Here is a 12,500-nt window from a genome sequence, read left to right on the forward strand (position 1 = left end):
GACCATGTTAAATGGATATTGCCCTATATTAAAACTAAAGTTTTATACGATTTCTGGGCATAATGAAAAAGAAATCGTTGTGTCAATGAGCACGATATGGGTTGCTTGGGGGGGGGGGGGGGGATGATTACTTAGTGTTGCGCTTTATGAATGCTAAATTTAATTTTTTTTTTTTTAATTGTTGGAAATTCAAAGAGTACGTTATATCGAATGACGTCAGAAAATGAATTTATTCTATTCATGAGTTCGAGAATTTTAATTAGAAGTCTAATTCGACTTGGCGGGTGTTCTCTATCCATAAACTCGTTACAAGCGGACCTGAATGAAGTTTCTCTTGTTATTTGTGACCCCTCGCCTCAAAACGGGTTTATGTCAGGATGATTAAGATGTTATAAAGTCAAATTAAAGTTAAAAGGGTCAAAAATTGGAATGATCGCTAATTGTTATCACAATAAAATATAACATTCATTCTCCACAATTAAACATGAAAAACTCAACACAACTCTGATGATTCTGGCTATAAATTCAATTTTCAGCATCTTCATTATCCCGACATAATACCGTTTTGAGGCGAGGGATCACATTTATTATCTAGTGATTTTTAACTTAACCCTTTGAACCAACGTGTACATATATGCAGGTCTGACAACCGAACCCAATTATTTTTTAAAAATTTAAAACATTATTAAAATTCCCTTTATTCATCCCAAATGGGAATTTTGTCATTATGGTCTATTCCAAGGGGAGACTGGAATAACCCAGGCGTCAGCCGCAGAGCAGCGCCGCAAACTGAGCTAGGGTAAGGTAACTTGCCCAAGGCCACACAGCGCGGCGGCGGGTGATCGAACTCGGTACCTTTCGGGTACGAAGCAAAGACTGTGCCGCTGAGCCAGGCTGCCCCACGGCCTAATTTAACATTGTTGTAATGGACAATATTTTGCGTCATTCATTTCCTTTAAAAAAAATAAATAAATAAATAAAAATTTAAAAAATTAAAAAAAAAATTGAGCTTTTATATAGCGCAATATCCACTTAACGTGCTCAAAACGCTTTACAAGGGGTCCATGGTCAACTGCAACATTTAACATGTAGGACGAGACATGACGCCTGTTAGGCGATATTACAATTTTTCGGACAATGACAACGCTGTTAACGGCCAGGTACTCATTTTACACCTGAGTACGGTGAGAGAATGTGAGTAAAGAGTCTTTTCCAAGGACTCAACTATGCGTCGAGCAAGGCTCGGACCCAGGACCTTCCGATCCGAAAGCTAGTGTCATACCACTTGACCACATAGCCGCACATTACAGCATGCAAGCAATGAGCCCCATAAGGAATTGGGTTATCAGACCTTCAAATAAGTTCACGTCGTTTTGAACCAATAGATAGAATGCGCTTGGCCAAGGAGTTCACAACATTGCCATCCGGAAGTATAACGGACCAACACACAAACTCTGTGTAACCATGAACTTTTATAGTCTGGTTAATACAGTTTAGTGAGAACAACTCACAAACGCGTATGGCAAAAACAATAACAAAGGCCTGAGTGACGTCATCTGCATACTATCTATAGCTAGTATGCGCTTGGCTAAGAAGCTCATAACATTGCCATCCGGAAGTAAAACGGACCAACACACAAAACTGTGCGTAACCATGAACGTTTATAGTCGGGTTAATACAGTTCAGTGAGGATTACTCATAAACGCGGAGTCAATAAACAATAACAAAGACCCGAGTGACGTCATCTTCGAACTATCTATAGATAGTATGCAGATGACGTCACTCAGGCCTTTGTTATTGTTTTTGCCATCCGCGTTTGTGAGTTGTTCTCACTAAACTGTATTAACCAGACTATAAAAGTTAATGGTTACACAGAGTTTGTGTGTTGGTCCGTTATACTTCCGGATGGCAATGTTGTGAACTCCTTGGCCAAGCGCATTCTATCTATAGCAAAGTGACAGCGATGAGGCGTCCAATCACCATTCAACTGCCGCGCTCTAGAAAAATAAGAGTTAAAAGAATTTGGCCAGGAAACTCGTCCTCAAATGTGACCCACCGTCTCAAAGCGGTATTATGTCGGGATACACTATGTTAGGGAAATTGAATTCATATCCACAAATATCAAACTTGGGTTTACTTTCTCTACGTCATGGTGGAGTATAACGACTATTTATTGCTTTGCAAAATCTTCTAAGGTCCGATTTCTCATCATTCTATCCTTAAATTTACATTTTTGGGTTATGAATCATCCCGACATAATACCGTTTTGAGACGGAGGGTCACAAATATTGATCGATTTAAATGACCCTCATCTTGGCAATAACATTCAAATATGGGACCTCATGAGGTCCCAGGTTTGTAATATTATAATCGCATAACAGACGTCATGTCTCCTCCTACATATTAAGTGTTGTTATTGGCTAGAGACCCTTTATAAAGCGCTTTGAGCACGTTAGTAGATATTGCTCTACATAAAAACTCAGGGTATTTTTTAACGTGCTCAAAGCGCTTTACAAGGGATTTCTAGCCAACAGCAACATTTTACATGGAGGACGAAATATGGTGCCTGTTAGGCGATATTACAGATTTTTTTTTCGAACAGAGACAAAGCTGTTAACGGCCAGGTACTCATTTTACTCAAGAGTACGGTGAGAAAATGTGAGTAAAGAGTCTTATCCAAGGACCCAACTATGTGTCGCACACGGCGGAACTTGAACCCAGGACCTTCCGATCCGAAGGCGAGTGTCATTCCACTAAACCACATAGCTGCACAATGATAAAATGATATTGCGTCCCTTGTCCAAGCATCACGGCCACTGACCGCGCCAGTTAGCTTCAATTTGATAAGTGCTGCAATGTGGTCTAGTGGTATGACACTCGCTTTCGGATCGGAAGGTCCTGGGTTCGAGCCTCACCCGGCGCATAGTTGAGTCCTTGGAAACGGCTCTTTACCCACATTCTCTCACCGTACTCAAGTGTAAAATGAGTATCTGGCTGTTAACAACGTTGTCTTTGTCGGAATAAAATTGTAATATCGCCTAACAGGCGTCATATCTCGTTCTACACGTTACGTGTAGCTGCTGGTCAGTGACTCAGCGATATGGACCACTTGGTCCTGCACTGCCCGTCCACAGACGTGCCAGGAGGCTATGATACCGTCCATCAAGGAGGACAAAAATACCTGGGCTGGAGTGAAACGGTTCACTTGGAGGTGTAACCATAAGAAACTACAACTAAGTTGTGACTCTTAGTAAAGCGCTTTGAGCACGTTTAGTGGACAATTTCCCTAGCTATATAAAAGCTCAAATGTGACCCACCGTCTCAAAGCGGTATTATGTCGGGATACACTATGTTAGGGAAATTGAATTCATAGCCACAAATATCAAACTTGGGTTTACTTTCTCTACGTCATAGTGGAGTATAAAGACTATTTATTGATTTGCAAAAACTTCTAAGGTCTGATTTCTCATCATTCTATCTCTAAATTTACATTTTTTGGGTTATGAATCATCCCGATATAATACCGTTTTGAGACGGAGGGTCACAAATTTTAGATTCGATATCTATTAGAGTAAAATGGAACCGTGCTTGAAATGAGTTAATGACGTCACAGGAGAAGAGATCAGGAAGTTTGGATGTTTTTGGTGTTGTTTGCTTTGATTTGGTTTGTTTTTAATTTGCTTGTGGTTTTTGTTTTCGTTCTTTTTGTTTGTTTGTTTTGTTTTTTTTGTTTTTTTTTTTGGGGGGGGGGTGTATTTATTTATTTGTTTATCTAGTTATTTATTTATTTATTTATTTATTTATGTATTTATTTATTTATTTATTTATTTATTTATTTCATTATTTATTTATTTATTTATTTATTCATTTGTCATGCAATGTTTTTTTTATGAATGAACATACTTCCGTGGCTTCCGACATGAGGTGAAGTTTTTAATTTAGCGAGCCATGCAGAAACGGCTACCTAATGAAATATTTGATTCGCACTTTTGTCCCCACTTACCTTTCGTTCTCGACAGTTGAAAAGAAATATTATTATTATTATTATTATTATTATTATTATTATTATTATTATTATTATTATTATTATTATTATTATTATTATTATTATTATTATTATTATTATTATTATTATTATTATTATTTTGGTCTCCAGCAGTTGAAAAGACACCCGGTCCATTGATCCATTGGATGAAACTGCACATGATATCCACGTTCAATGAACTGGTTCTTGTTTCAAAACAAAATTGTATTCAAGTTTTCGATATGCTTCGAAAGGCATACCTACAAAAACTGTTTCATATTTATCATGTCATATTTCATTGCGTATAAATTTAGGTAAAAACAACACACAAACAAAACCCCCCAAAAAAGAAAGAGAATATGATAGCTTTAAAAAAAAAAGGACAAAATACCAACTACGTTTCGGTCTCAAAACCCTTCTTCAGCCAACTACAGAAAACAATTAAAGTATAAATAGATTAGTGAAAAAAAAACCTGATAGACGTCAGAGAAATAAATGAGTAGCTTCGGCAATTCTGTGATAAGATTAAAAAAAATATAGCGCAATATCCACTTGATGTGCTCTAAGCGCTTTACAGGGGGTTCCTGGCCAACAGCAACATTTACCATGAAGGACGGGACATGACGCCTGTTAGGCGATATTACAATTTTTGTGGACAAAGACAACGCTATTAACGGCCAGGTACTCATTTTAAACCTGAGTACGGTGAGAGAATGTGAGTAAAGAGCCTTTTCCAAGGACTCAACTATGCGCCGAGCGCGAGGCTCGAACCCAGGACCTTCCGATCCGAAAGCGAGTGTCATACCACAAAGCCATATAGCCGCAACAAGATCTAGGAATGTAAACTAATCCCCGTTTGGTTTTTGTTTGTTTGTTTGTTTGTTTGTTGAAGCTGTTGTACTGATTTCCGTCCATTACTCGTGACTGTAACCAGCCTGTAGCAGCCTGGTATCACTCCGACTTGCCTATAAATATATCACCCACTGCGTCACTCTGCTATCAGGTCAGAGTAAACTAGTTTAAAGAACATCTATTATTCCACCCCTCTCATTGGTCCTGGATTGTGCGGCTATGTGGTCTAGTGGTATGACACTCGCTTTCGGATCGGAAGGTCCTGAGTTCGAGCCTCGCGCTCGGCGCATAGTTGAGTCCTTGGAAAATGCTCTTTACTTACATTCTCTCATCGTACTCAGGTGTAAAATGAGTACCTGGTCGTTAATAGCGTTGTCTTTGTCCGGAAAACTGTAATATCGCCTAACAGGTGTCATGTCCCATCCTACATGTTAAATGTTGCTGTTGTCCAGTGACTCCTTGTAAAGCTCGTTGAGCACATTTAGTGGATATTGCGCTATATAAAGCTCAATTTTAAAGCTCAATTGATCCTGGGGTCAAATCCCGCTCTGAGCAGCGCATAATTGAGTCCTTGGTAAAAGCTCTTCACTCACATTCTCTCACGGTACTCAGGTGTAAAATTAGTATCTGGCCGTGAACAGCGTTGTTTCTGTCGGGAAAAATTGTAATATTATCGCCCAAGAGACGCCATGTCTCGTCCTACATGTTACCTGTTGCTGTTGGCTTGAGCCCCCTTGTAATGCGTTTTGAGCGGGTTTAGTGGATTTTGCTCTATACAAATGCTCCACAAATAAAATATTATTCCAATGATTTGCCTTATGCCTTTATTTCGCCTCATTGAATAAACTGAATATTGATCTGTATCAGAGTGAAGTCATGATAAAATTGGTAAATAACAATGTGACATTGGGGAGACCTTCCATAAGCTACTACATCGCAAGTATTCTTGTTCTAGAAAGGGGTTTGGGAGGGGGGGGAACTTTTTTTTTAAGTCTCCCCCATCCCAAACTCCCTACACTAGAACTTCTAGTAGGGGGTTTGGGAGGGGGGAGACTTTAAAAAAAAAGTTTTCCCCCTCCCAAACCCCCTACTAGAACAAGAATACTTGCGATGTAGTAGCTTATGGAAGGTCTCCCTGAAATTGAATGTAAGCTTCAATTTAATATTATCCCAAAACAGATAAAAATGGACGTTTCGGGTTTCCCCTTTATCAAACAGGATGAATGAAACACTACAGACGAATGAGATAATGGTAGTGACGTTGGTAGGATGAATAAATAAAAACATTGATGGACAGGAAATAATATAATATGCTACTTTGTGAGGAAGCACGAATTGAAATAGAACAATAGATATTTATAAACCACCATTTATAAAAGGTGCGCAATTAATTAAGTCCCCGCCTTCCCTCTTTTGACTTCATTCAATTTCACATTGTTATTTATTTAGTGGAGCTTCGAGCAGCAACATTTACATTATAGAATTGGAAACACGAAAACTAGGGCTCCAGTTCGAATGTTATTGATACCAGTCACACAACAAAACAATCAATCAATTTTATCTATCTAGCCGCCTATGACAATTTGACACGACAAGTTATTTTCAAGTTGGCCAAGCTGATTTATAAATTCAAATCTGTATCTAAAATATATTGTTGGTAATCTTCTTCTTCTTCTTCTTCTTCTCTTCTTCTTCTTCTTCTCTTCTTCTTCTTCTTCTTCTTCTTCTTCTTCTTCTTCTTCTTCTTCTTCTTCTTCTTCTTCTTCTTCTTCTTCTTCTTCTCTTCTCTCTCTTTCTTCTTCTTCTTCTTCTTTTTCTTCTTCTTCTCTTTCTTCTTCTTCTTCTTTCTTCTTCTTCTTCTTCTTCTTCTTCTTCTTCTTCTTCTTCTTCTTCTTCTTCTTCTTCTTCTTCTTCTTCTTCTTCTTCTTCTTCTTCTTCTTCTTCTTCTTCTTCTTCTTCTTGTTTTCTCCTTCTCCTTTTCCTCCTCATCCTCATCCCCTCATCCTACTCATTCCTCTTCTTTCTTTAAAGTCTTTCTTTATGTCCCAGGTTTGAAAGTTTTTGACAAGATAAGGGTCATAATATTCTATAAGGATGATTTTTCTGGTCAAAATTTTTAAAACGTTTTGTTTGATTTTTCTTTTTCTTTTTTCAGAGAACGACCACATAATATTATTATAAAAGCTCCGGTTTTTTTTTTAATTAAAAATAATTGATTGCATTCCTTATCCACAGGAAGTTCACGGTGGGTGTGGCAGCAAAAATGACAACTCGAAGAAGAAAGGAAAGAACACGTGCTGGTACGAGTTGTGGTACTTTTGGTAAGTCTTTTGATATGAGCTAAACTTAAACGTGCGGCTATGTGGTCTTGTGGTATGACACTCGCTTTCGGATCGGAAGGTCCTGGGTTCGAGCCTCGCTCGGCGCATAGTTGAGTCCTTGGAAAAGGCTCTTTACTCACATTCTCTCACCGTACTCAGGTGTAAAATGAGTACCTGGTCGTTAACAGCGTTGTCTCTGTCCGAAAAATTGTATATCGCCTAACAGGCGTCATGTCCCGTCCCGTGTAGCTGTTGGCCAGGGACCCCTTTGAGCACGTTTACTGGATATTGCCGAAAAAAGCTCAATTTAAAATAAAAATAGCGAAATATCCACTAAACATGCTCAAAGCACTTTACAAAAGGTCCCTGATCAACAGCAACACGTAACATGTAGAACGAGACATGACGTCTGTTAGACGATATTACCAATTTTTCGGACAGAGACAACGCTGTGAACGGCCAGGTACTCATTTTACACCTGAGTACGGCGAGAGAATGTTAGTAAAGATGAGACTTTTCCAAGAACTCAACTATGCGCCGAGCGAGGCTCGAACCCAGGACCTTCCGATCCGAAAAGAGTGTCATACTACTAGACCACACAGCCTTTTGATTTGAGCTGTCACCCCAACCAATGTATCTACTGTCTAGGCCATAGCAATCGAGATGATATGAGGAGTAAGGTCAAGAAGAATAGCAAATTGTTTGTCTTGCAATGACAAAACGATATTTTATATTCTTGGCTTGAGATCTCGAGGTTTGTGAATGTTTGACAAATTTGAAGAAAAAAGTTTCGAATTAAAGATTTTTGACAAGTTGTGAGAAAAAAAAAAGTCTAGCGTTGAAGAGTTGTTTACAATTTGGGAGACAAAAAAGTCTATGGATTAAGAATTTTTTGGACAGTTGCGATAAAAAAGGCTAGCGTTGAAAAATGTTTGACAAGATGAGAGAAGTTGGGAGAAAGTAGTCTAAGGTTAAGTATTTTTGACAAGTTGGGAGAAAGTAGTCTAAGGTTAGGTATTTTTGACAAGTTGGGAGAAAGTGGTCTAAGGATAAGTATTTTTGACAAGTTGGAGGAAGAAGTTTTAGTCCTTTTTTCCCCTTTTTTTTTTTTTGTTTTTTGACAAGTTGTGAGTTAATTTGATAGATCGATACAATCATATGTAGTTATTGTTCTCTAGCCAAATTGTAAAATCGCGTTTTGTCAAAGTTAGGCGTTTTTGTACGATTTTATGATTCTGTTTGTTTACTTTTTCTCCGTAACAAGATCGGGTTGTGAATGTTATCAGTACCTAGTGATTATCAATTCTGTTTCAATATAAACATTGTAGAGAAAACATTAGATAGCATAGTCATTATAAAACGATATATTTGGTGAAAACGACGTACCTGCTTATTTACACGTCTGGTAACTTAAATCTTATAGCCTCAATGTTGCAATGGACATTGACTAAGGTAAGTAAGTAGAACAGGCACTTGTGTTGATAACAACACAGAATGAAGTGAGTAGAAAAGTGCCAGAAGACAATAATAAATAGAGAATAAAAATATTCGCGGCGATGGGGGCTCGAACCCACGACCTTACAGGTCTTACTTACTCTGCCTGGTCGGGGAGAGGGTAGCGCTACTGTCAGAGCTATCCACCACTCAAAAAAAAAAAAGTTGTATCAAACTCTGCGTCTATCTTGAACCGCTCTCCCCGACTTCTTGAGTTCATGAGTTCAACACACAAACGACACGAAGTTTGTAGCCAACCGTTAAGCTTAATAGCCATATTATTCTCAACACAAATATGTAACATAGAAACGATTATCTTGTGCGCTATGTGGTCTTGTGGCCTGACACTCGCTTTCGAATCGAAAGGTCCTGGGTTCGAGCCTCGCTCGGCCTTAGAAAAGTCTCTTTACTCAAATTATATCACAGTACTCTGGTGTAAAATGAGTACCTGGCCGTTAACAGCATTGTCTCTGTCCGGAAAAAGATTGTAATATCGCTTAACACGTCCTGCAGGTTGAGTGTTGCTGCTGGCCCTTGTAAAGCGCGTTGAGCACGTTAGTGGATATTGCTCTTTATAAAAGCTCAAGTTTTATAAAAACTCAAGTTTTCTTTGTTTATATCAAATCAAGAAATCAAGGAGCAGACACCGGTGGAAGATAAAGAACTGAACAAGTGTGTATGAAAGGTGCCAGAGGTGAACAAGTGTGTATGAAAGGTGCCAGAGGTGAACAAGTGTGTATGAAAGGTGCCAGAGGTGAACAAGTGTGTATGAAAGGTGCCAGAGGTGAACAAGTGTGTATGAAAGGTGCCAGAGGTGAACAAGTGTGTATGAAAGGTGCCAGACAAGGCAAAAAAGAAAAATACAAGAACAAAAAAAACATCCCAAAAAATCAGTCAACTGATGAAGTTTTTTTCTTGTATTTTTCTTTCTTGCTCCTTTCATACACACTTGTTCAGATCTTTTTTTTCTTCTTTTTTTTCAAATTTGTTTACATCTTTGATAACCCAAATAATTGAAGTCAAATTGTTGTATTGAAATATACTCTAAAACCAACGTGCATCACTTTGCATGTCTGATAACCGAATGCAATCATGGAATTTGTTTTAACATTGTTGTTATGGATACAAAATTTGCTTTCCGTTACAACAGTGAGGCCATAACAATTCGGGCTATCAGACCTGAAAATAAGTACACGTCGTCTAAAACCAACTCAAAATTTGGCCCACATGACAACAATGATAAATCAAGATCTTTTATCGCTTTCGGTTGCCAGATTGGTAAATAATGTCTTCACGTCGTAGTCAAGGGAGGAACGATCAACAATCAATGATTAAATTGTGTTTTAAGAGCTTTGTAGAGATTATTTTTCTTGACTTTAGATATCTAGAAACTTTGATCAATGCGTTCAAATTGACATGTTCTCTTCTTTTGTTCTTTGGGTTTGTTTTTGGTTTGTTTTGTTTTGTTTTTGTTTTTTGTTTGTTTGTTTGTTTGTTTTTTTTTTGGGGGGGGGGGTTTCTTTATTGTTTTTGTTTTGTTTTGTTTTGTTTTTGTTTTGTTTTGTTTTGTTTTTGTTTTTTGTTTTTGTTTTTTCTTTTTTTTTTTTGGGGGGGGGGGGTTTCTTTATTGTTTTTGTTTTGTTTTTGTTTTTGTTTTTTGTTGTTTTTTTTTCTCTTTTGTTTTGTTTTTTTTTCGGGAGGGGGGGGGGGGGGGGGGAGGGGGAGGGGCTTATTGGAGTTTTTTCTGGGTTGGTATATATATATTTTTTTTTTTTTTGGAAAAAAGGTGGGTGGCAGAGGAGGGTTTCTTCGTCTCCTTCAATCACCAATACAAGTAATTTCGTCTGAATTTGTGTCTCAACTCATCAATCTGGTGTTATTTCGCTGGGGAGCAGATGACATAATGTGACCCACAAACTCAAAACGGTATTACGTCAGAATAAGTCGAACCCCGAAACGTGAATTTAGGAATAAACATTTCCAAAAAAAACGAACTTGGAGTTTGTGTACAATGCCAGAAATGGTATCTGATATTCTCCACCCTAAGGAGGAGAAATTAATTAACCCAGAGTTTCATATTGTGTGTGCGTGGGGGATGGTGGGGGGGGGTGCGATAGCTCATGTGGTAGAGCTAGAGCACTCGCTTTACAATCAAAGGCATTGAGATCGATCCCGGGTGACCCCCCCCCCTTCCTCCCCCTGTCCACCCAGCAGTGATTGGGTAGCTGGGTCTGTTAGAATTGGTGGAAAGTACTTTGCGATAGACTAACGCCCTATCCAAAGGGTAGTAAGCAATTGCTATTATCCATTTCACGCTATAGAAACCGGGTTAAACTCCGACTCCACGGGCCGAATGGCTCTGAAGGACTACCTTTTATTTTCATATTTTGTGGCTAAAATTCAATTTTCATTATCTAGTTGATCCCCACCCCATCATTACCTCTTTGACTCGGTCGGTTACAATTGAGAATCGATACTTTATTTAATATTTTCGAGTCAAAATTAAAATCCACTGAAATGTTTATTTGACTAGTTTTTATAAAATATAAAATAACTGAAGTAATTTTCAAAAGTGTATGCAATGTATTTTGATTGAAGAACCGAAGGCTCATACATACTTTTTAATATTTAATATAATAGTTAAAAAGGCATCCATGTCAATAGATAGTTCGAAGATGACGTCACTCAGGTCTTTGTTATTGTTTTTTTGCCATCCGCGTTTATGAGTTATGCTCACTGAACTGTATTAACCTGGCTATAAACGTTCATGGATACACACAGTTTTGTGTGTTGGTCCGTTATACTTCCGGATGGCAATGTTATGAGCTTCTTAGCCAAGCGCATACTATCTATATCTTGACAGGCATCGCAACAAAAGGTCACAGAGGAACCACCAATGGCCATGATCTATAGATAGAACGAAGATGACGTCATTCTGGTCTTTGTTATTATTTTTTGCCATCCACGTTTGTGAGTACTTCTCACTAAACTGTATGAACCAGACAATATAAGTTCATGGTTACACATAGTTTTGTGTGTTGGTCCGTTATACTTCCGGATGGCAATGTTGTGAACTTCTTATTCAAGTGCATACTATCTATATTAACGTTCCACGTGCTCGAGGCCATTCGTCACATTGCAAAACATGCTTAATGTGACCGTAGCCATCGTTAAGTTATAGATTGTTCGAAGATGACGTCACTCAGGCCTTTGTTATTGTTTTTGCCATCCGCGTTTGTGAGTTGTTCTCACTAAACTGTATTATCCAGACTATAAAAGTTCATGGTTACACAGAGTTTGTGTGTTGGTCCGTTATACTTCCGGATGGCAATGTTGTGAACTCCTTGGCCAAGCGCATTCTACCAAGATAACGGACCAACACACAAACTCTGTGTAACCATGAACTTTTATAGTCTGGTTAATACAGTTTAGTGAGAACAACTCACAAACGCGGATGGCAAAAACAATAACAAAGACCTGAGTGACGTCATCTGCATACTATCTATAGATAGTATGCGCTTGGCTAGAAGCTCATAACATTGCCATCCGGAAGTATAACGGACCAACACACAAAACTGTGTGTATCCATGAACGTTTTAGTCAGGTTAATACAGTTCAGTGAGCATTAGTTATAAACGCGGATGGAAAAAAACAATAACAAATACCTGAGTGACGTCATCTTCGAACTATCTATAGATAGTATGCAGATGACGTCACTCAGGCCTTTGTTATTGTTTTTGCCATCCGCGTTTGTGAGTTGTTCTCACTAAACTGTATTAACCAGACTATAAAAGTTCATGGTTACACAG

At 38.4% G+C, this 12,500-nt stretch overlaps 1 protein-coding gene across 1 annotated transcript in view; it reads left to right on the forward strand.

The window, feature by feature from the left end:
* Positions 1 to 3,100: 3,100 nt before the first annotated feature.
* Positions 3,101 to 12,500, forward strand: part of LOC144964093 (uncharacterized) — a 26,477-nt gene continuing 17,077 nt past the window's right edge. The window contains exons 1-2 of the mRNA XM_078898035.1: positions 3,101 to 3,211; positions 7,112 to 7,197. Coding sequence (XP_078754161.1) covers positions 3,101 to 3,211; positions 7,112 to 7,197 — 197 coding nt within the window. The remainder of the gene's footprint in view (positions 3,212 to 7,111; positions 7,198 to 12,500) is intronic.

The sequence above is a fragment of the Berghia stephanieae genome, chromosome 2, assembly GCF_034508935.2.
Source record: "Berghia stephanieae isolate SIO BIC M18660-M18661 chromosome 2, UCSD_Bste_1.3, whole genome shotgun sequence".
Taxonomy (NCBI): domain Eukaryota; kingdom Metazoa; phylum Mollusca; class Gastropoda; order Nudibranchia; family Aeolidiidae; genus Berghia; species Berghia stephanieae.